The sequence below is a fragment of the Scyliorhinus torazame genome, chromosome 4 (genome assembly GCF_047496885.1).
Source record: "Scyliorhinus torazame isolate Kashiwa2021f chromosome 4, sScyTor2.1, whole genome shotgun sequence".
Lineage (NCBI taxonomy): Eukaryota > Metazoa > Chordata > Chondrichthyes > Carcharhiniformes > Scyliorhinidae > Scyliorhinus > Scyliorhinus torazame.
This window is the reverse complement of record NC_092710.1, coordinates 101,055,712-101,078,912: the sequence shown is the minus strand read 5'-3', so window position 1 is coordinate 101,078,912 and position 23,201 is coordinate 101,055,712. Positions and strand designations below refer to the sequence as shown.

At 47.6% G+C, this 23,201-nt stretch overlaps 1 protein-coding gene across 1 annotated transcript in view; it reads left to right on the top strand.

Moving 5' to 3' along the window:
• LOC140411421 (uncharacterized) overlaps positions 1-23,201 on the top strand; it is a 196,684-nt gene that overhangs the window by 89,356 nt on the left and 84,127 nt on the right. The window contains exons 13-18 of the mRNA XM_072500528.1: positions 3,984-4,007; positions 6,342-6,395; positions 9,223-9,276; positions 14,145-14,189; positions 14,276-14,332; positions 14,441-14,494. Of these exons, the coding sequence (XP_072356629.1) occupies positions 3,984-4,007; positions 6,342-6,395; positions 9,223-9,276; positions 14,145-14,189; positions 14,276-14,332; positions 14,441-14,494 (288 nt within the window). The remainder of the gene's footprint in view (positions 1-3,983; positions 4,008-6,341; positions 6,396-9,222; positions 9,277-14,144; positions 14,190-14,275; positions 14,333-14,440; positions 14,495-23,201) is intronic.

Here is a 23,201-nt window from a genome sequence, read left to right as displayed (position 1 = left end):
AGATACGTGGGCTTCAGTAGGGTGCTCTTTGTAAGGGCCGGTGCAGCCTCGATGGGCCGAATGGCCTCCTTCTGCACTGTAAATTCTATGATTCTATGATAAGGAACTTGGGCACTGGATGATGGGGGAAGCAGGGAATTTGGAATGGATAGCACTGAGCATGGAATAAGTAGAGGTAGGATGACCGAGGTTGATACTGAAGAGTTAAGCATTAAGGAGGCTGTTGAAAATGGGTTTAGGAAGAGAATTCCAGACTACAGGGTCAATGTGATGACTCTATCATTGGTGGGGGAGGAAAGTTGTACAGTGGGCTAGAGTTAAAGCACTGGCATGTCTGGTTAGAAGAGCGTGCGGAGGTAGGGTGTAGAGAGACCAAGGAAGGATTGGCTATTGGGTACAAGGAATTTGAAGACAGCAGAGATGGGGATGGGGATCCAATGAGGATCAGTGAGGACAGAGTGATTGGGATACTGTGGATTGTGAAGTTTTTGACCATTTGGAGTTTGTGTCGGGTGGAAGTTGAGTCTGGTGAAGAGGGGTTTGTAAAAGTCAAGCCAGGGTGTGATGACCGTGTGAATGAGGTTTTCAGAAGTGAGATATTTCAGAGCTGGAGATCAGTGATTGGAATGATGGGTTGAACACGTGATTTAGAACTTAGCTCACAACGAAACATGACTGTTTGGTTTCACACTATTTGGTTTGACCTGTGCGAGCCACCAGAAAGAATGAATAAGCATCATATTCTGTTCTTCATCAAACAGGAGGACTTCAGCATTGCTGATGTTTAGATGGAAGAAGTTCTGGTAAACCACAACTCGATAATGGGTCGACATTCTGCTCTGACAGTAACAGACAGGGTGGGTGGGGGAGCGTTAACACAGTTGGCTGAGAGGGAAAGGTAGTTTTACTGATGTAAAAATGAAAGGAGGACCACATGCTTATGGATATAGTTGTCAAGAGGAGCATGCAAATGGACGGAGAGCAGTGGACGGAGGCCAAAGCCTGCAGCACACGCAGGTGAAGATACTATACATAACCAGCTGGACTGAAGCCATAGAGGGGCAGTGACACATAGTTGGACCATTGAGGTAGAAGAGAGCGTGAGGAGAATGGTGTGACCTTTGATACCAAAGGTCCCACACAGGTCAAAGTGAAATATTGTGTTCTGGGAATGTTTGAACACAGTGTTATTGGTGACATCAAACAAAGCCTTGGTTTGAGTGTGTGTGGGGGAGGGGTGCAATCGAGGTGGTGAAAGCCGAGAGTGAGGGGTTTCATGGACAAAGAGAACATGGAGTTTGGGGATGGGGTGGGAAGAGGGTGCAACAAAGGACTTGTTTGGAGAGGAAGATTAGGAATACAAAGAACAAAGAACAAAGAAATGTACAGCACAGGAACAGGCCCTTCGGCCCTCCAAGCCCGTGCCGGCCATACTGCCCGACTAAACTACAATCTTCTACATTTCCTGGGTCCGTATCCTTCTATTCCCATCCTATTCATATATTTGTCAAGATGCCCCTTAAATGTCCCTATCGTCCCTGCTTCCACTACCTCCTCCGGTAGCGAGTTCCAGGTACCCACTACCCTCTGCGTAAAAAACTTGCCTCGTACATCTACTCTAAACCTTGCCCCTCTCACCTTAAACCTATGCCCCCTAGTAATTGACCCCTCTACCCTGGGGAAAAGCCTCTGACTATCCACTCTGTCTATGCCCCTCATAATTTTGTATACCTCTATCAGGTCGCCCCTCAACCTCCTTCGTTCCAGTGAGAACAAACCGAGTTTATTCAACCGCTCCTCATAGCTTATGCCCTCCATACCAGGCAACATTCTGGTAAATCTCTTCTGCACCCTCTCTAAAGCCTCCACATCCTCCTGGTAGTGTGGCGACCAGAATTGAACACTATACTCCAAGTGTGGCCTAACTAAGGTTCTATACAGCTGCAACATGACTTGCCAATTCTTATACTCAATGCCCCGGCCAATGAAGGCAAGCATGCCGTATGCCTTCTTGACTACCTTCTCCACCTGTGTTGCCCCTTTCAATGACCTGTGGACCTGTACTCCTAGATCTCTTTGACTTTCAATACTTTTGAGGGTTCTACCATTCACTGTATATTCCCTACCTGCATTAGACCTTCCAAAATGCATTACCTCACATTTGTCCGGATTAAACTCCATCTGCCATCTCTCCGCCCAAGTCTCCAGACAATCTAAATCCTGCTGTATCCTCAGACAGTCCTCATCGCTATCCGCAATTCCACCGACCTTTGTGTCGTCTGCAAACTTACTAATCAGACCAGTTACATTTTCCTCCAAATCATTTATATATACTACAAAGAGCAAAGGTCCCAGCACTGATCCCTGTGGAACACCACTGGTCACAGCCCTCCAATTAGAAAAGCATCCCTCCATTGCTACCCTCTGCCTTCTATGGCCTAGCCAGTTCTGTATCCACCTTGCCAGTTCACCCCTGATCCCGTGTGACTTCACCTTTTGTACTAGTCTACCATGAGGGACCTTGTCAAAGGCCTTACTGAAGTCCATATAGACAACATCTACTGCCCTACCTGCATCAATCATCTTAGTGACCTCCTCGAAAAACTCTATCAAGTTAGTGAGACACGACCTCCCCTTCACAAAACCGTGCTGCCTCTCACTAATACGTCCATTTGCTTCCAAATGGGAGTAGATCCTGTCTCTAAGAATTCTCTCCAGTAATTTCCCTACCACTGACGTAAGGCTCACCGGCCTGTAGTTCCCGGGATTATCCTTGCTACCCTTCTTAAACAGAGGAACAACATTGGCTATTCTCCAGTCCTCCGGGACATCCCCTGAAGACAGCGAGGATCCAAAGATTTCTGTCAAGGCCTCAGCAATTTCCTCTCCAGCCTCCTTCAGTATTCTGGGGTAGATCCCATCAGGCCCTGGGGACTTATCTACCTTAATATTTTTTAAGACACCCAACACCTCGTCTTTTTGGATCACAATGTGACCCAGGCTATCTACACCCCCTTCTCCAGACTCAACATCTACCAATTCCTTCTCTTTGGTGAATACTGATGCAAAGTATTCATTTAGTACCTCGCCCATTTCCTCTGGCTCCACACATAGATTCCCTTGCCTATCCTTCAGTGGGCCAACCCTTTCCCTGGCTACCCTCTTGCTTTTTATGTACGTGTAAAAAGCCTTGGGATTTTCCTTAACCCTATTTGCTAATGACTTTTCGTGACCCCTTCTAGCCCTCCTGACTCCTTGCTTAAGTTCCTTCCTACTTTCCTTATATGCCACACAGGCTTCGTCTGTTCCCAGCCTTTTAGCCCTGACAAATGCCTCCTTTTTCTTTTTGACGAGGCCTACAATATCACTCGTCATCCAAGGTTCCCGAAAATTGCCGTATTTATCTTTCTTCCTCACAGGAACATGCCGGTCCTGTATTCCTTTCAACTGACACTTGAAAGCCTCCCACATGTCAGATGTTGATTTGCCCTCAAACATCCGCCCCCAATCTATGTTCTTCAGTTCCCGCCTAATATTGTTATAATTAGCCTTCCCCCAATTTAGCACATTCATCCTCGGACCACTCTTATCCTTGTCCACCAGTACTTTAAAACTTACTGAATTGTGGTCACTGTTACCGAAATGCTCCCCTACTGAAACATTTACCACCTGGCCGGGCTCATTCCCCAGTACCAGGTCCAGTACCGCCCCTTCCCTAGTTGGACTGTTTACATATTGTTTTAAGAAGCCCTCCTGGATGCTCCTTACAAACTCCGCCCCGTCTAAGCCCCTGGCACTAATGGGGTTGTACTTGGAGAGAACAGAGATACATTGCAGTCAGCAAAATATTTAATTATTTGTTTTTACAGTTCCAATTTGTTTTTGTCTCAGTGCTGGAAAATATGTTTCCTTCACTTAAAAAAAGAAATGTCCACCAAAACAAAAATTGTTCCATTGAAATGTTTGCTGTTCTTTGTTTGCAGGGTGGGGGCGAACCGGGGCCACCTGTAAGTAAAGTGACTATGCCATGGATGTGGCAAGTTATTGGTTAATTATTGAAACGTGAGCAGTTTTCCACTATGTTTTGTCCTAAAATTGTCCTTGTTTTCTTTCAGTGGGGCGATTGGTTTTTTCTCTGCTTTGTAATTCCCTACCCTCTAGCGCTGTGGATGTTGCATCATTGAGTACATATGAGGCTGAGTTCAATTGATTTTTGAACGAGAACGGAGTCTAGGATTATGGTGGGCCAGCAGAAAAGTGAGGCTAAGGCCACAATCAGATCATCCATTATTGAATGGTGGAGCAGGCTCGATGGGCTTAATGGCCTATCCTTGCTCCTGTTTCTGATGACTTTACATAAATATGGATGGCTAGTCTCTCTCTTTATTTGCTTTTGAAGTCTAGCTGTGTCACACGGCATCTCTTAGCCAGGCCCTTGGTAACGTTGCTGCAAAGTTAGGATTTCTGCTGCCCAAAATGGTGTGACTTGAATAATTGGAGATGGTTTCCGCTCTCCTGGGGCGTGTTTTCGCGGCGGGAGATGTGGCCTGCCATTGGCTGGCGAATGGATCTTGCAGTCCCGCTGCTGACAACGGGGTTTCCGGTTGTTCGGTCTCTCGGAGGGGTGGGGTGGGGGGGGGAGGTACCATTGGCAGGAACAGCCAGAAGATTCCGCCTAAAATCAGAACTCATTCTGCTGCACATGACATTGTCCTTTATCGCAAGAAGTATCAAATTTGCGAGCTTTAACGTAATGATAGGCCAGCAAAGAACTTTGAAGAAGTTTAGGCTTGTCTTCGATATTTGGCTTCACCCTGTAGGAAGGAGTTAGAAGCTTGAAGAAAGTGTTCATTATGATGTTGCCAGTATGAGGAATTGGAAATGTGGAGAAAGGTTCGGAAAAGCTGGACCTTTTTAATCATCATAACAACATGGATTATGGGGTAATGTGATCGAGATGTCTGACAATGTGAATAGTTGGGGACCATTGAGAGCATCCGACTGCATTCAGTAGCTGAGAGATGTCAAAGGTACAGGATTATCTGGAAATGGTTTAGAATACAAGTTAGGTGAATTGTGAGGCTGTGGAACTAATTTCCAGGGTTAATGGCTGTGAGGCAGACAAAATGGGCTGAATTCTAATTAAAATGATGGACAGTTTTTGTTAGGATTTGGGAGATAACATTTCAAAAATCTGTTTCACCCATGTCTAACTCACCCATTTTTGGCACAATTGAAGAATTGGGGTGAGCTGGAATTTTAATTGTGATAATGATTCCTTGAACCTCACTGGCATGAAGGTTTTCAATGGTGGCTATGAGCACTGGGATAGCCAACAGCTTCATCGAGACTATTCTTAGTAGATTTAGAAGTGATGTGCCTTCACACGTAGCTTTTGGATCCAGGTCCAGGCCAGAGGCCCCCCCCCCAAAACCTCCGCAGATTCCACCAGCAGGTCTCCAATTTAGCCACTGCTTATCACCAGGCTTCCAATTTAGCTCCTCCCCACCACCAGGCCTTACTACCTGGGCCTTGGTGTGACATGTCGGCTGATTGTCTGAAGAGAAGCCAATTCTGTTCTCCAGTTAACCACCACTCACTTTCCATCAGGAGTTGCTGGATAGTGGGACGCTGCCTGAATCCCCCCTCCCCTTTTGGCTCAGATACTGCAAGGCAAATTGTAGTGCCCCACCCAGCGGAAAGCCAACTCTGAGTAGACAAGGTATTGAACCTCAGCCTCTCTTGGTCTATTTTGCCTCAGTACCAAATAGTGCATTTACCCCACTGAGACACTTTAAAATATTGTCGACAGTGACAAGATTAAAACCAATTCGGAAAGTGAAATTGGGCCAATCACAGTTTTGTAATGTGCTATATCAGTAAGATAGAGGGTGGAATTTCTTAAGACCTCCAGTAGGACTTGCCAACAGCAGGTGACTTACCAGAGGATTGGAGGCGCGCTGCCCACCATATTTGGTCATTAGTTTCAGGTGACAGAAAGGCGGAGGCAGACTTGACTGTGCTTTTTAATTATTCAGATGTCCATTGCTTGCAAGGCCCTGCAGGAGGGTGAGAAAAGAGTAACTTTGCTCCTAATGCCACATGATCTGCCGCATGAGATTTGTGCATTTTAATTGGCTCATTCTACCTTTAAGATGTAATTTGGGAGCAATCTGATTCGTATGCTTAAATACTGTTTGTTCCTCAAAGATCATCAAATTGTCCATCCTAATGTTTCCATGACTCTCCATCTCAGAAATGCAGGAATTATCAAGGCCCATGAAGTATTTGAGTACAATGAACAGAAAATATTCAGCTTAAACTGTGTTGCTTTGCCATAGGGCTCCCCTGGTCCATCTGGACTTCCAGGTGAACTTGGACGAGTCGGTTCTGCAGTAAGTATATATTCTTTTACAATTTCTACACTATTATGACTTTACTTATAGGTCAATTCATTATTTTGATACTACTAGTGGGGGGAGTCAGTCAAAGGAAGCACTGAGCAGGGATAGGGTTATAACACTCTCATGTTGATGTTCTGAACCCACTTCTTTTGATGGCGACTCCTCTCTGATACTGTGATATCTGCAAATGTGTACTTTAATTAATTACCTTTATTCCCAACTTTGACACAGAATTCCATTGTGTAAATAGACCATTCCAGTGTCTGGGTTTAATTTCCCATCAATTTTTAGCATCCATTGTATCAGTTGTTGTGTTCTTGTGGCCCCGCTCTCCTTCATTACCAGTCGCTTTGCATCTTTACTGAAGCATAGAGTTCCAAACTTTGGTCATCTTTGAAGGTTAGATAAGAGAATTTCTCCCTGAACATCATGAGTCATATGACCTCCTGCTGAGAAAATTTCCCCCCCCCTCCCTCTTCCAGCAGCTTGGTCCTGCTCTGCATGGACTCCGTTCATTGTCCAAGTCATGCTTTATTCCAAAGGCAATGTCTGAGCAGAATTTTAAATTTGAGCAGAAGCTTTGAAGTCAGAATTAAATTACCTGCTACACTACTCGGTGTAGACTTTTGCAACTTGACCAACTATAGAAAGCACCAAAAATGTTTTGAATCAAAGCGGCAGTCAGAAGTAATCAACTAACAACTTACCTGTAAGTCATTGACGATCCCTTTAAATCGGGCTGGTTGAGGGAAAGGTTCTCCATGCTCTCTGGTTATGTCATGATCTGACTGCTCTACATATTTCTATCAAACATGAACTCCACACAGGCTAATGTCTTTACCAAAAGGATATTCGGTGTTCTTCACAGCAAAAGTCTACAAGCGCACTGCAGGGGACATTTTTGATCCCTAATTGCACTCCTAGCACCCAACAGACAATTGATACCAATACAGTTTGTCCCCGTTCTTTCTACTGAAAGTCTCCATTTCTGTCTTTCTGCCTCTCCACTTGTTATTCACTTCTTTCCCATAATATCCGTGAATCTACTTTTCTATTCCTCATCTATCCTAATGTTATAGGTTTCTGAAGAGAACGTTTGCCAGTTGGCTCAATGATTTCAGTAAAAAGCTCCCCTCCATTACTCCATTTTGTTCCACCTCCAAGATCAAATTTGGCTTGTTCTTGTGTGTGTGTGTGTGTGTGTGTGTGTGTGTGTGTGTGTGTGGGGCGGGGGGGGGGGGGGGGGGGTGCGAACTGTGTTCTTTTTGCGGGGGGAGGGGGGAGAGCTGTGATCTCTGGCCTGCAAATAAGACTTTGGATGGGATAACATGAAGTATCAAATGTTCTTCAACTATGTGCATCACAGCCTATCAATGCTCCAGATCATCTCTTTGGTCTCACAGCCCAGCTGAACTTCCCCATACAATTAAGTTTACACTGGTACTTTTAAAGTTGTTCTGAAGTCACAGACACATCTCCCAAGAGCCATCCTCTACTTCAGGCATTTTTCAATGCTGCTGGTATGATCTTAAGTCTGATAATCCATCAGTGATGCCTCTGACCTGTGATTCTCTTGAGTCTTTTGTCATTGCTTCCGACATTTCCAGATCTTTTAAAAGAGTGTGGAACAGTGCATTTCTAAACAAGTGACCATCATAGGGCTAGTTAATTTTCTCTCAAAACACCTTACCTGTGGGTAATTAATGCTCAGGTTATTTTCTGTCCATTACCCTCTATACGCAAGGTGACAGTGTGCTCCATATTCTTACTTACCATTGACTTCACAAATAGGTCTTTGGGAACAATCTAATTAGTATACTTAAATACTGTTTGTTCCTCAAAGGTCATCAAATTGTCCATCCTAATGTTTCCATGACTCTCCATCTCAGAAATGCAGGAATTATCAAAGCCCATGAAGTATTTGAGTACTTCACCTTTTTAAACACATTAGCCATCTTGACATCAGCTGGGAGTTGATTTGACAAAGCCATTTACCCCATGGAGTGAAAATGAAGTTCCTCTGATCTGACATCTGACTGAGACTTGTTAATGTTAAATCCTGTGACTTTCCAGTGACTGGTAATAAATAAAGAAAAAGGAAATAGGAAAGACCACCATAAAAGCAACATAAAAGGTACAGAAATCAGAGTGCCATTACTTTACTTCCTCAGGATGCTAGGTTTTGTAGCTCAGTTCCATTACCGTGAGGAGATGCCATTAGCAACCTTTTTCTTGTCGTCTGTCCAAAAGTGCGAGGGAATTTCTGCTTCCCCAAAGATGGGAAGGGATACATGGTGAAAAAATGACCTCGACCTGGGCCATTCTTGTACATCTAGAAGCTGATTCAGAGAGTTGGGTGAGATCTAAGATTAAGTTGCCTGGTTCCTTTATTGGACTTGGGTATGTGAATTCCAAAACAAATGGCGGAACAAACGAGAGTGCAGTAAAAAATTGTTACAATGTGCGCATTGTTCATTTCCCTCTGAAATACCTCCTTTACGCAGCCTTGGAACCACCCTTGTGAATATGCAGTGCAAGGACAAGAGGTGGGATTCCTAATAGATTAGGAATTTTCTGGTCAACGATATCCCTAATAAATCTATAGAATAGAGGAAACAAAACAGCAACTTGCAAAATGACACTGCAGATAATTTCCTGTAGCTTGCAATCCTTTTAAGATGCGTCTCAGTATTTCGGGTTGACTCACGTGTATTTCACCAGACGGTGGTTGGAAGTTTGCCTTTGATTCAGGTTAGTGTGTGACAGAAATTTCCGTAATTACGCTGAGTAATGAGCTGCAGTTTCATTTTAATCCCAGGGTGATCGAGGACCTCCAGGACTGCCTGGACCACCAGGTCCATCTGGACTCAAGGTGAGCAATTCACCATTTTACCCAATTTTCACTGTCATTTATTAACCAGTGCAGAAAAGTTGTCTGTGTTCACTTCTGGTTTGCTAACAAGTTAACACTGATTGTTTACTGCAAGTCGAAAGAATAGAAACTCTCCCTGAAACACAGTAATTCACTTGTGCCTCAACAAGAAGAATCATGATTTGTTTTATGCAGAATGAGAAGTCAATGAGACTTTATGGCCCGGGTTTTATGATCCGCGGTGAAGCAATGGTGCTTGCTGCTGACCTCTGATTAAGTTATGAGGCTTCCTAACCGGGTGGGGAGGAGGGGTGAATTTCAGTTCTGAGGAGGGAAGATTCCATCACGGTGTGGACCTCACTGCAGCAATCTCTAGTACATGCAGAAAGAAGTGATCTGGGTCGCGATCCAACGACCATGCTACCCCTGAAAAGCAGCTCGCCGCGGTGCAGCATGGCCAATAAGCGCCGAGAGAACCCGTTCCCGGGATGTACACGGCTCGCAATGCTTTGCGAGATCCAACGCAAAGTGATTCTCCTACCTGCAGGGGGCTAGCAGGGCCCCGGAGTACTCTGCATGCTGATACGAGGCCCTGCACTTCCGGTCAGGCGTCCACGCATGCGTGCATGCGCATGGCAGTGGCCTTCAGCGGACTTGCACCGCGGAGCCCTGAAGTTACAGGCTCCTGAGATCGTGCAGGCCCACGGACGGTGGCCTCCGATTTCTTGGTTTAGTGTCTGATATATTGACACTTTTGTTAATTTCAACCATGCAGTGGAGTGTCACCTGAGATCACATGATCAAGACCTGATGAAACTTATCTGAGTCAGAACTAACTGACCATCACAAAATATCTTGGTCTCCTGTACCTTCCGCCCTTTCTGATTCGTTCCTAGCAGTTTCTTTCAAATCTTGTCTGTCTTTCGTTTCCACCAATTTCCTGGAGGTGCAGGAATACAATTCTACAGCTTTCCATCCACCCTCTGTTACATCACACAAATGCCTATTCCTCCTGCATCGGCTTGAGTCACCTAGTGATTCAGCTGTTGGAGTTGGACGCTATCCTTACTTGCCAGAATAGTTCACTGCACTATAATCAAAATGGGAAATGCTTTCAGTATCTCTGTTTCCCCACCCTCCAGGTGCACAAATGAGGGGTGGGGGGGGGGGGGGGTGGGGGAGAGGGAACCAGTTTTCTCCAGGCAAGGAGAGGCATGTTCCCATCCATTTGGGAAGGTAAATCCTCCAGAAGTGACGTTGGGTCGGGAGCCTGACATCAGTAATCAGTGGCTGTTTTAATCAAGGATTCTAGCTTCAGGAGCTGGCATGCCTATCTCCCGAGCTTTCAGCAACTTGCTAGGGTCATCGTTGTGAGATCACAGCAGGAAGAGCTTCTTCAGTGAAACTGACAGGCTGGGAAACCTTTGATCAATGAAACCGAAGAGCTCCAGCCATGGCCAGTGAGAGGTTGCTGCTCACAGTACTCCTTCTCACAGAGTGTTTTCATTGAATCTTTTCAAATTCTTGCTACAGCTACACTTGCCTGCTTGCTGGCTTTCACTGTGGCCTGAGAGAAGCTTATGCAGCTATACCATGGGAGTAGAGAAGTATGAAAGTATCACCTTGGATCATAGTATCTTAGAAATTACAGTGCAGAAAGAGGCCATACAGCCCATCGAGTGCGCATTGGCCTTTGGAAAGAGCACCCTACTTAAACCCATACCTCCACACTATCCCCATAACCCAGTAACTCCACCTAACCTATTGGACACTAAGGGGCAATTTAGCATGACCAATCCACCTAACCTGCACATCTTTGGACTGTGGCAGGAAACCGGAGCACCCGGAGGTAACCAATGCAGACACGGGGAGAAAGTGCAAACTCCACACAGTCATCCGAGGCCGGAATTGGGCACGGTTGTAACAATAGAAAACCGGAATATTGTTTAAAATGTGTGAAACTTGTAAGTGTTGATGTTTGAAGAGAGTTGGGTGTGCTAGTACAAGGAACACAAAATTAGCATGCAGGTTCAGCAAGCAATTAGTAAGATAGATGGCATATTGGCCTTTATTGTGAGGGTATTGGAGTACTGTACAAGAATAAAGAAGTTTTGCTACAATTGTACAGAGATTTGGGGAGACCACATCTGGAATACTGTTTTGGTCTCCATGTTTAAGAAAGGGTATGGAGGTGTTGGAGGCGAAACAGCGAAGGTTAATTAACAGCGAAGGCCTGGGATGAGGGAGTTGTCCTATGATGAGAAGTTATGTAAATTGGGCTTGTATTCTGTGGAGTTTTGAAGAATGAGAGATTATAAGCCCCTAGTCACCACATTCTGGCACCTGTTCACGTACACAGGGGGAGAATTCAGAATATCCAAAGTACCTAATGGCACGTCTTTCGGCGCTTGTGGGAGCAAACCGGAGCACCCGGAGGAAACCCATGTAGACACGGGGAGAACGTGCAGACATCGTACCGGCAGTAACCCAAGCTGGGAAGTGAACCTGGGACCCTAGCGCTGTGAAGCCATAGTGCTAACCACTATGCTGCCGTATTGAAACATTCAAGATTATGGGCGGCATGGCGGCACAGTGGATAGCACTGTGACTCACAGCACCAGGAACTTGGGTTCAATTCTGGCTCTGGGTGACTGTGTGGAGTTTGTACAGTCTGCCCGTGTCTGCGTGGGTTTCCTGCGGTTTCCTCCCACAGTCCAAAAATGTGCAGAACATAGAACATACAGTGCAGAAGGAGGCCATTCAGCCCATCGGGTCTGCACCGACCGACCTAAGCCTTCATTTCCACCCCATCCCCGCAACCCAATAATCCCCCCTAACCTTTTTTGGTCACTAAGGGCAATTTAGCATGGCCAATCCACCTAACCTGCACATCTTTGGACTGTGGGAGGAAAACGGAGCACCCAGAGGAAAACCACGCAGACACGGGGAAAGTGTGCAGACTCCGCACAGACAGTGATCCAGTGGGGAATTGAACCTGGGACCCTGGCGCTGTGAAGCCACAGTGCTATCCACTTGTGCTACCGTGCTGCAGGTTAGGTGAATTTTTTAAAATATAAATTTAGAGTACCCAATTCATTTTGTCCAATTAAGGGGCAATTTAGCATGGTAAATCCACCTAGCCTGCACATCTTTGGGTTGTGGGGGTGAAACCCTCGCAAACACGGGGAGAATGTGCAAACTCCACATGGTCAATGACCCAGAGCTGGGATCGAACCTGGGACCTTGGCGCCGTGAGGCAGCAGTGCTACTCACTGCGCCACCATGCTGCCCAGGTTAGGCGAATTGGCCATGATAAATTGCCCCTAAATGTCCAAAGGTTGGGTGGGGTTACGAGGATAGGGCGGCGATTGGACCTAGTTAGGGTGCTCTTTCAAAGGATTGGTGCAGACTCGATGGGCCAAAAGGCCTCCTTTTGCACTGTAGTGATTCTATGATTCTGAGGGGACTTTATAGGGTGGATACTGAGAGGCTGTTTTTGCAGGTCGGAGCACAATGTTGGGATAAGTGGTTGATCATTTAGGACTGAGATGAGGAGAAATTACGTCACTTAAAAAGGTGTGAATCTTTGGAACTCGCTACCCCAGAGGGTTGTGAATGCTGCATCATTGAATATATTTAAGGCTTGGATAGTCCGATTCTTTGGTCTCTCAGGGAATTGAAGGATTACAGTGAGCAGACAGGAACGTGAAGCTGAAGTCCAAGATCAGCTATGATCGTATTGAATGGCAGGGCAAGCTTGATGGGCCGTGTGGTCTACTCCTGCTCCGAGTTCTTGTGACCTCTGTTGAGGACAAAGGGGAGGGGGAAACACTAATAACAGCAGCAGTAACAGCAACCTCTTCTCCAGAAGCCTTCTCCTCAGCCACATTCCATTCCATGGGGCAGAGGGGATGGATACTGACACCCAACTGGAAGGATATGAGACACCAAGCACAGGATCCACAAGGGGAGGATCAACTTTCTCAATATGTTTGATCAAAAGTGCTTCAGGAGGTCCTGGCCCTCTTGGCAGATCACTGCTGACATCTGCAGCCTCCTGGAACAAGACCTCCTTCCCAGTCAATCAGGGGGCATTGACAGTGGCTGTCAAGGCATCTGTCCCTGGAGCACTTGAGGGTCACACTTCCTGGGTCTCCACCTCTCCCCGAAGTTGTGCACTCTCCTATCCTGCAAGAACAGACACGGAGGATAATAGGCACCTCACAACGCCCATGACCCGGATTTAATTCCGGCCTTGGGTTACTGTCTATGTGGAGTTTGCACGTTCTCCCTGTCTGCATGGGTTTCCTCCGGGTGCTCTGGTTTCCTCCCACAGTCCAAAGATGTGCAGGTTAGATGGCTTGGCCTTGGTAAATTGTCCCTCAGCGTCCAAAGATATGCAGGTTAGGTAGATTAGCCATAGTCAATCCACGGGGTTACAGGGATAGGGCGGGCGAATGGATCTAGGTAGTGTACTCTTTTGATGGATTGGTGCAGACTCGATGGGCCGAATGGCTTCCTTCTGCACTGTGGGGACTCAATGAATTCTAGTAATGGTTTGCGTGGAGGGTGCCTGTGAGAGGCAATAGGATGAGGTGAGTGAGGCTGTGTATGGAGAGAGTGGAGCTGCGCAGTGTGTGGTTCTGAGGAGAGTTGCATTGGAGAAAGTCATAAATTAAAGTTGAAGCCATGATTGCACTGAATGACGGAGCATGCGAGACGGACCATATGGTCTACACCTGTTCCTATTTCTTGTATATTCCTCTGCGTTTAGATGAAAATTTGCTGCAGACAGACATTTTCCCTGATATTGCCTCTATTTATTGTGCTAATTAACTTGGTTAGTAATGCTTCTGTTTCCTCTGCAGGGACTTCCAGCACTTGTGCACAGCGAAAGCAGCGATGAATCACTGGTAAGGTTTCAGGACCGCTGTTACATGTTCCGCAGTGTGATCGTTTCCAAGATATTCATTGAAATGGAATGTCTGTTTGCTTGCAGTGCTCCAACGCTTGTCCTCCTGGCCTACAGGGCTACTCTGGCCTTCCTGGAATGAAGGTAAGTATCCAATTGGTTCATCACAACTGAAACCATTATGCCGAGTATAAAACTTGGACCGACTCTGACAAATGACTGATTCTAATTCCTTCACCTGTTGATCTTCAGGGACATAAAGGTGTGAAAGGGGAGGCTGGTGAACCAGGAAAACAAGGACACAAGGTAGGAGAAAATACCATTCAGCGCTTTTACAATGAGAATGTCCAATTGGTCAGTCACAATGGTAAATCTGTTCATTGAAGAATCTGAATTCACGTTCCAAACTAATTCCAAAGAATTTGTCGGCATGCGAGCCAAGCCACAAATCTTTTCTTCATTTATTGTACGATTTGTCAGTCCTGAAACAAGTGAAGGTGACTTGCTTGACTCGAGGAAGATGACCATGATTTGCCAGTAACTCATTTGAATTTTGCTTCTGTAGCAAAACGGGCGGCTCAGCAGCACAGTGGGTAGCACTGTTGCTTCGCAGCGCCAGGGTCCCGGGTTCAATTCCCAGCTTGGGTCACTGTCTGTGCGGAGTCTGCACGTTATCCCTGTGTCAGCGTGGGTTTCCTCCGGGTGCTCCGGTTTCTTCCCACAAGTACCCGAAAACCCGATGGGCAGCACGGCAGCATTGTGGCTAGCACAATTGCTTCACAGCGCCAGGGTCCCAGGTTCGATTCCAGCTTGGGTCACTGTCTGTGCGGAGTCTGCACATTCTCCCCATGTGTGCGTGGGTTTCCTCCGGGTGCTCCGGTTTCCTCCCACAGTCCAAAGATGTGCAGGTTAGGTGGATTGGCCATGATAAATTGCCCTTAGTGTCCAAAATTGCCCTTAGTATTGGGTGGGGTTACTGGGTTATGGGGATAGGGTGGCGGTGTTGACCTTGGGTAGGGTGCTCTTTCCAAGAGCCGGTGCAGACTCGATGGGCCGAATGGCCTCCTTCTGCACTGTAAATTCTATGATAAACTATGATAATCTATGAAACCGGAGTGTGGCGACTAGGGGATTTTCATAGTAACTTCATTGCAGTGTTAATGTAAGCCTACTTGTGACACTAATAGTAGGTGGAGGCCTGGCCAGCTGGGGCGTGTAATTAGACTTTAAAAATCCGACCCAGTAAGAGTAGTCCTGATTGAGTGTTGTTGTGACCATTTCCTTTGACCTTGAATAAAACACCGTTTACTCAATGACTTGGACTCCTGGGTCTTCATAGCTTCTCGAATGCTTACACAGCTTTAACGGTGTGAATTTTTATCTCTGTATTCTCTTTTCAAAACTCTGTTTAAATGGTGTTAGAGTGGGAGGATTTGCAGACCGGAAACTCTAACAAAGAGAAATGTTTCTCTCTTCTGCTGGAAAAATGTTTTAAACATTTTTTCCTTTCAGAAGAGGAGCAGATTAGTGAAAATAAGCATGGGCCCATTCGAGGCAGATGCAGGTGAAATTATAATGGGGAGGAAGGAAACGGCAGAGACATTAATCAAATACTTTGGATCTGTTTCCACGTTGAAGCCCCAAAAATACATTTGGGAAATAATGGGGAAGAAAGGATCTAATGAAAGTGATGAACTGAGGGATACTATTAGTGAAGAAATAGTCAGATAAATGATCGGGGTTGGGGGGAGGGGGGGGGGGGGGGGAGCAAGCGGGGGGGAGGAGAGGACTCAGGTGGAAAAGTTAGTATAAATAATAAATCACAAACCAAACAAAAGGGAAAAGAGTAGAGTAGGAAGTTATTCACTTTGGTAGGAAGAATAAAGGAGCTGAATATTATTTAAATGGAGAAAGACTGCAGAAAGCTACAGCATAGTAGGGCTTGGGGTCCTCATGCATAAATCACAAAAATCTAGCATGCAAGTTCAGCAGGTAATCGGGAAGGTAAATAAATGTTGGCCTTTATTTCAAAGGGAATGGTGAATAAAAATAGGGAAGTCTTGCTAAAACTATACAAGGCACTAGTTAGACCATACTCGGAATACTGTGAACAGTTTGGTCCCCTTATCTCAGGAAAGATATACTGCCATTGGAGGCAGTCCAGAGAAGCTTCATGAGGTTGACTCCGGGTATTGAGGGATTTTGCTGTGAGGAGAGGTTGAGTAGGTTGGACCTGTATTCATTGGAGTTTAGAAGAATGAGACCTTATTGAGACACAGGAGGCGGGATTCTCCGACCGACCGCCGGGTCGGAGAATCCCCGGGGGGCGGCGTTAATACCACCCCACCGCTCCAACGCTGGCTGCCGTATTCTCTGGCGCCGGTTTTCGGGCGGGGCCAGGGATCATGCCACCCCCCTGGCAATTCTTTGGGCCCCAATGGGCCGAGCGGCCGTCAGTTTCTGTTCAGTTGCGCCGACGTGAATTGGACACGGTCCCACATGGTGGGACCTGGCAGGTAGGCCAGCTGGTGGGGTCCTCTGGGGGGGGTGCGGGGGGATCCGGCCCCGGGGGGGGGGGGGGGGCCACGGTGGCCTGGGCCATGATCGGGGCCCACCGATCTGCGGATAGGCCTGTGTCGTGGGGGCACTTCTTCCTTCTGCGCTGGCCGCTGTAGGACTCTGCCATGGCCGGCGCGGAGAAGACACCCTCCTGCGCATGCGCTAGAATACGGTGGCCGGTCTGCGCATGCGCGGAACCACACTGGCGGTTCTGCGCATGCGCTAACTCGCGCTGGCCCTTTGGCAACGGCTGGCGCGGCGCCAACCTCTCCGGCACCGGCCTAGCCCTGTGCGGAGGATTCCGCAACTTCCGGTCGGCCCAACGCCAGACTGGTTCGCGCCGTTTTTTACGCCAGCGTCGTGACTCCTTGCAAGATCTTGTTCGATCTTGCGAGGCGTAAAGAGCATCGTAAATCTTGCAAGAGGCCTCTCGCGAGATATATCGACCTCATCACGTCCTGAGTCTGGCGCAATGAGGCCGTTAGATTGCGCCCAAAATGTCCAGGTAGCATTCCATCTCCCGAATGTATTGCACTTTCTGAACTAGGACTCCAGCTCATCAATTCTGAGTGAAGCTCCTCAAGTTGCAGCCGCCACATGCCCTCGCTGCCCCAAAAGTCTTTGCTGCACCAAAAGCCGTCCCTGTACCTTGTTCACACTGTGTCGAGCTGCACTCAGTGATGAACTTGCGTCATGCTCTGCTGTTTGCAGACAATGAGTCCCTGCATACGAAGTATATGCTTACAGCAAACATAAATGAGCCACATTCCATGAGTTGCTTTCTCCATGGCAACATTTCAGCCAATCAGAGTTGCGCAGCAACCTCCCTCCTGTGGTGTAAATTGTTGCAGTCATTTGAAATTTGGCATTCTTCCATTTATCCTGGTGAGTGCAATACGAAAAGCTTCTGCAACATCTCCCTTTTCAGCAATACTGATTACATGTTTTGTTAACCAAAGGTATTAAGAAATATGGGACAAAGATGGGTAAATGGAGTTAGTTTTCAGATCAGCAGTGATCTCTGAGAATGGCAGAACAGGGACAAGGGGCAAAATGATATACTCCTAATTCTGTGTTTTCAGTTCTAAGTTTAACATTGTAGCTATATTCTGCCATTAGTCTTCTTTGTAAGAAAGATGGTAATGAATTTTGTCATATTTTATTTGGACATCCCAAAACTCTCTATAACTAGTGATGTACTGGTTGGAGATTAATTTTTTTCTACTTTTTTCTGATCTGTTAATACTTATTCATTTGAAGCTCTGATCTGCACAATAATGATTGAGTTTCATAGGATTCGGGGAGCAAAAACAGGGTGTGGTAGCACCGTGATTGCGTTGTTGGATCTGTAATCTCGAGGCCTAGACTAATGATGCAGAGAACAGAGCTCAAACCCCACCTCGGCAGCTGGGAATTTAATTAATTGAATAAAATCTGGAATAAGAAGCCGCTTCCAGTAATGGTGACCATGAAACTGTCATCAATTGTTGTAAAAACCCATCTGGTTCACTGATGTTTTTCAGGGAAGGAAATCTGCCATCCTTACCTGGTCTGGCTGATGTGTGCCTCCAGACCCAAATGTAATGTGTTTGGCTCTTATGTCTCCTTGAAAATGACATAGCAAGCCACTCAATTGAATTAAAGAATGTGGTCCACCAACACCTTCTCAAGGGCAGCTAGGGATGGGTGATAAATTTCCAGCAGTGCCCACATTTTGTTCATGAATAAGAAAAAGGTGTGAAAAGAATTCCTGAATGCCAGAGGCAATGGTTTTCCAAAGCCATGGGAACCGTGCCAGTAGTCATAATTTTGGTGTCGGATTTGGCCCTGAGGTGAGCTTCCGACCATTCCGTTAAGGCGCCAGTGATAATAATAATCTTTACTATTGTCACAAGTAGGCTTACATTAACACTGCAATGAAGTTACTGTGAAAATCCTCTAGTCGCCACACTCTGGCGCCTGTTCGGGTTCACTGAGGGAGAATTCAGAATGTCCAATTCATCTAACGGGAGTTGTAGGTGGAAACTGTAGCACCCAGAAGAAACCCACGCAGACACAGGGAGAACGTGCAGACTCTGCACAGACCATGACACAAGCCGGGAATCGAACCCGGGTCCCTGGAACTGTGAAGCAACAGTGCTAACCACTGTGCTACTGTGCCGCCCATGAGTTGTGGTTGAATATATGTTGTTGTTTGCCTCTACTGATGCATCCACAATACAACAGTAGCATTCGTGTAAGCTGTGGTGTTAACCTGACTCGGGATTGAAGTCAAATGACAGTAAAGTGGGTGTCTCTCGCTGCCCCCCAAGCTTTGAACCTTCAATTTGCTCTGGAGGCAGGTCAGGACCCACACTCACGGTGAAACCTGGGGCTTTTCAGGATTAAATCTCTTCGAAACAATGCTGTTGCTGCAATGCAAATGGACTCTTAATATTGCTGCCGACAATAGTTGAAATTTTATCTTGTTCCATTGAAATCAGCAGTTGCCAGGTGATCAGGGAGTTGGCAAGGAGAAAACGAGTAAATTGAAACATTGAGGCGAAAGAGCCAGGAAGATAATGAGGAAAATCATTAAAGTTAAAAACTGAATACTGGCAGTATGAGCGGAGAGAGTGAGGAGAAAAAAACCAATGACCAGATAGATGGATTAGAAAGAGCAGAGAGAAAACATAGCCATAATCAGAAGAGAGAAGAGAAGAAGAGAAAGTTTAAAAAAAACAGCAGAAAGTATAAACACAGAGACCCCGAAACAGAAAACAAAACGGGGAATAGAGACGGTATAAACGGAAATCAATGTGAGAGCGGATAGACCCATTAATGTAATGCTAAAGTCTACAACCAAAGTGTAATTTATTAAAGTGGTGTCATAATGGTCTCAACTTTAGCTCCGGAATAGGCGACAGCTGATTTTCATAGCCCAGCCTCTTTCCAATGATCCTGGCCAACTTCTCAACCAGAAGAGCAGTGAAGTAAAAAGCAGTGACAGAGCTGATTTTCAGTCTCCTGGTTAATGTGTGGAAAATCCGAATGGGATCCGTTAGTAAAGCGTTTTCCAGCCCACCTAATTTTCCTCAATGCCATGCATCCAGATGTTCCTTTCAGCACAAAGCCCTTAAGCTTTTCCAAGTCGGAAACTAAGTAAGGTGGCATACCTAGGAAATACTTGCCAGTTTTTTTTACTTGTAACTCTCCAGTCACTTCAAACTGCAGGTTAGGATAGTGGGTGAAAATAATCCATGCCTCCGAACGTCTCGTTAAATGTGTGGCTCTCCGACTGCCTTAAAATTTGTATTCCTGTATGTGGTAGTATCAGATATTGCAGTACCCGAGAGGCTGTAGACCATTGGGTAAGCCTAGCAGCTTACCATTGGCTGTTTGGTATGTGGCTCCGCCCTGACAGGCGGGGTATAAGAACAGGTGCCGTCCCAGCAGGCCTCATTCTGTACTGAAGCTGCTGGGGAACAGATCTAGTCTATTAAAGCCTTCAGTTATGATACGACCTCGTCTTTGAGTTCAATTGATCGTGCATCAATTTAATAGACTACTCTTAAGCTGAAAGAATGAATCTCCAAATCAAGCCGGAGTGTCTACAACTCAGCCCCCACGCGGAGAACTCGGCTACGATTTTTAAGCACTGGCTGGCATGTTTTAAAGGCTACCTCGAGACGGCCGGAGGCACCCCCTCAGGAGAACAGAAACTGCATCTCCTGCACTCGAGAGTAAGCCCTGGAATCTTCTCCCTCATCGAGGAGGCGGAGGACTATGATGATGCGATGGAACTGTTAAAGGGACATTATATACGCCCTGTAAACCAGGTCTACGCACGTCACTTGCTTGTAACTAGATGGCAAAGCCCGGGGAATCGCCGGAGGACTTCTACCGTGCGCTACTGGTGCTGGGCAGAAACTGTGGCTGCCCGCAAGTTTCGGGCAGTGAGCACACGGAACCTCTAATCCGGGATGCCTTCGTAGCAGGTATGAGCTCTTCAGAGATCCGCCAAAGACTTTTAGAAAAGGACACCCTGGGACTGAGAGAAGCACGGGCCCTGGCAGGGTCCATGGATGTTGCCTCCAGAAACACGCAGTCCTATGCGCCCGACCGCGCAGCGGCCCCATGGGCTGCGTGGCATCCTGCAGCGGCAGCCCCACTGACCTTCCCCGTGTCCCCGCAGGCCTGCGCTGTAAGACGGCCCGCTAGCTCCGTTGGGCCCCGTTGCTTCTTCTGCGGGCGGGCAAAGCACCCCCATCAGCGCTGCCCAGCCCGCACCTCCACCTGCAAAGGGTGCGGCAAGAAGGGCCATTTTGTCAAGCTCGAGCCGTGGCCGCGGTCTCCAACGACTCCGGACTGCCGCGGCAACCTTCCCTTCGGGCCCCAGGCGGCCAGCACTCACCGCCACCCCCCTATCCTAGGGCCACTCCCGACCCACGGCCGTGGACATCTTGCCCCTCGGACGCCACCCTGGACGGATGGGTGCCTCCATTTTGTCCATCCACGCCGCCATTTTGTCCATCCCCGACCACCATGTGTGATCCATGGGAGACGCCATCTTGGATGGGGCCCCAGGCCCCCAGCACAGCCGACTACATGCCGCCCGATCACAACCCACAACTGCTCCATCTGGCCTCGGTGACGCTGGACCAAAATCGACCACAGACACTCGCAACAGCAACGACGACGATCTTCATCAACGGCCACGAGAAGTCTTGCCTGATCGACTCTGGGAGCACGGAGAGCTTTATACACCCGACACGGTAAGGCGCTGTTCACTTGTTACCCACCCTGTAAACCAAAGAATCTCCCTGGCTTCCGGGTCACACTCAGTGGAGATAGAGGGGTTCTGCCTAGCAAACCTCACTGTCCAAGGCAGGAAATTCAACAATTTCCGCCTTTATGGCCTGCCGCACCACTGCGTGGCAACACTCCTGGGGTTGGACTTCCAATGTAACTTGCAAAGCCTCACTTTTAATTTTGGCGGCCCTATAACTCCCCTTACTGTCTGCGACCTCGCGACCCTTAAGGTCGACCCGCCTTCCCTGTTTGCGAACCTCACCCCGGATTGCAAACCTGTCGCCACCAGGAGCAGACGGTACAGTGCCCAGGACCGGACCTTCATCAGGTCAGAGGTCCAAAGGCTACTGAGGGAAGGGGTCATTGAAGCTGGCAACAGTCCCTGGAGAGCTCAAGTAGTGGTGGTAAAGACCGGGGAGAAGCATAGGATGGTCATTGACTACAGTCAGACCATCAACAGGTTTACGCAGCTGGATGCGTACCCTCTCCCCCGCATATCCGACCTGGTGAACAGGATCGTGCAATACAAGGTCGTCTCCACGGTGGATCTCAAGTCCGCCTACCATCAGCTACCCTTCCACACTAGTGACCGCAAGTACACTGCCTTCGAAGCAGATGGGCGGTTCTACTAATTTTTGAGGGTTGCCTTTGGTGTCACTAACGGGGTCTCGGTCTTCCAACGCGAGATGGACCGAATGGTTGACCGGTACGGCTTACGCGCAACGTTCCCGTATCTTGATAACATCACCATCTGCGGCCATGACCAGCAGGACCACGACACCAACCTCCGAAAATTTCTCCAGACCGCAAAAATCCTTAACTTAACGTACAATAAGGATAAATGCGTCTTTAGCACCGACCGCCTAGCCATTCTCGGCTACATAGTGCGAAATGGAGTTATAGGCCCCGACCCTGAATGCATGCGCCCCCTTATGGAATTCCCCCTCCCTCACTGCCCCAAGGCCCTGAAGCGCTGCCTCGGGTTTTTCAGTGATTACGCACAGTGAGTCCCCAACTACGCAGACAAAGCCCGACCCCTAATCCAGTCCACAACCTGCCCCTGTCGACGGAGGCCCGCCAGGCCTTCTGCCGCATCAAAGCAGACATTGCAAAGGCCACGATGTGCGCCATTGACGAATCCCTCCCCTTCCAGGTCGAGAGCGATGCGTCCGACGTAGCTCTGGCCGCCACCCTCAACCAAGCAGGCAGACCCGTGGCCTTCTTCTCCCGTACCCTCCATGCTTCAGAAATTCGCCATTCCTCGGTCGAAAAAGAGGCACAAACCATAGTAGAAGCTGTGCGACATTGGAGGCATTGCCTGGCAGGAGATTCACTCTCCTCACTGACCAACAGTCGGTGGCGTTCATGTTTGATAATGCACAGCGGGGCAAGATAAAGAACGACAAGATCTTGCGGTGGAGAATAGAACTCTCCATCTACAACTACGAGATCTTCTACCGTCCTGGGAAGCTAAACGAGCCTTCCGATGCCCTGTCATGCGGCACGTGTGCCACCGCGCAAGTGAACCGCCTCCGAGCCCTCCACGAGGACCTCTGCCACCCGGGGGTCACTCGCTTTTTCCACTTCATTAAGGCCCGCAACCTGCCCTACTCCATCGAAGAGGTCAGGACAGTCACCAGGGACTGCCAAATCTGCGCAGAGT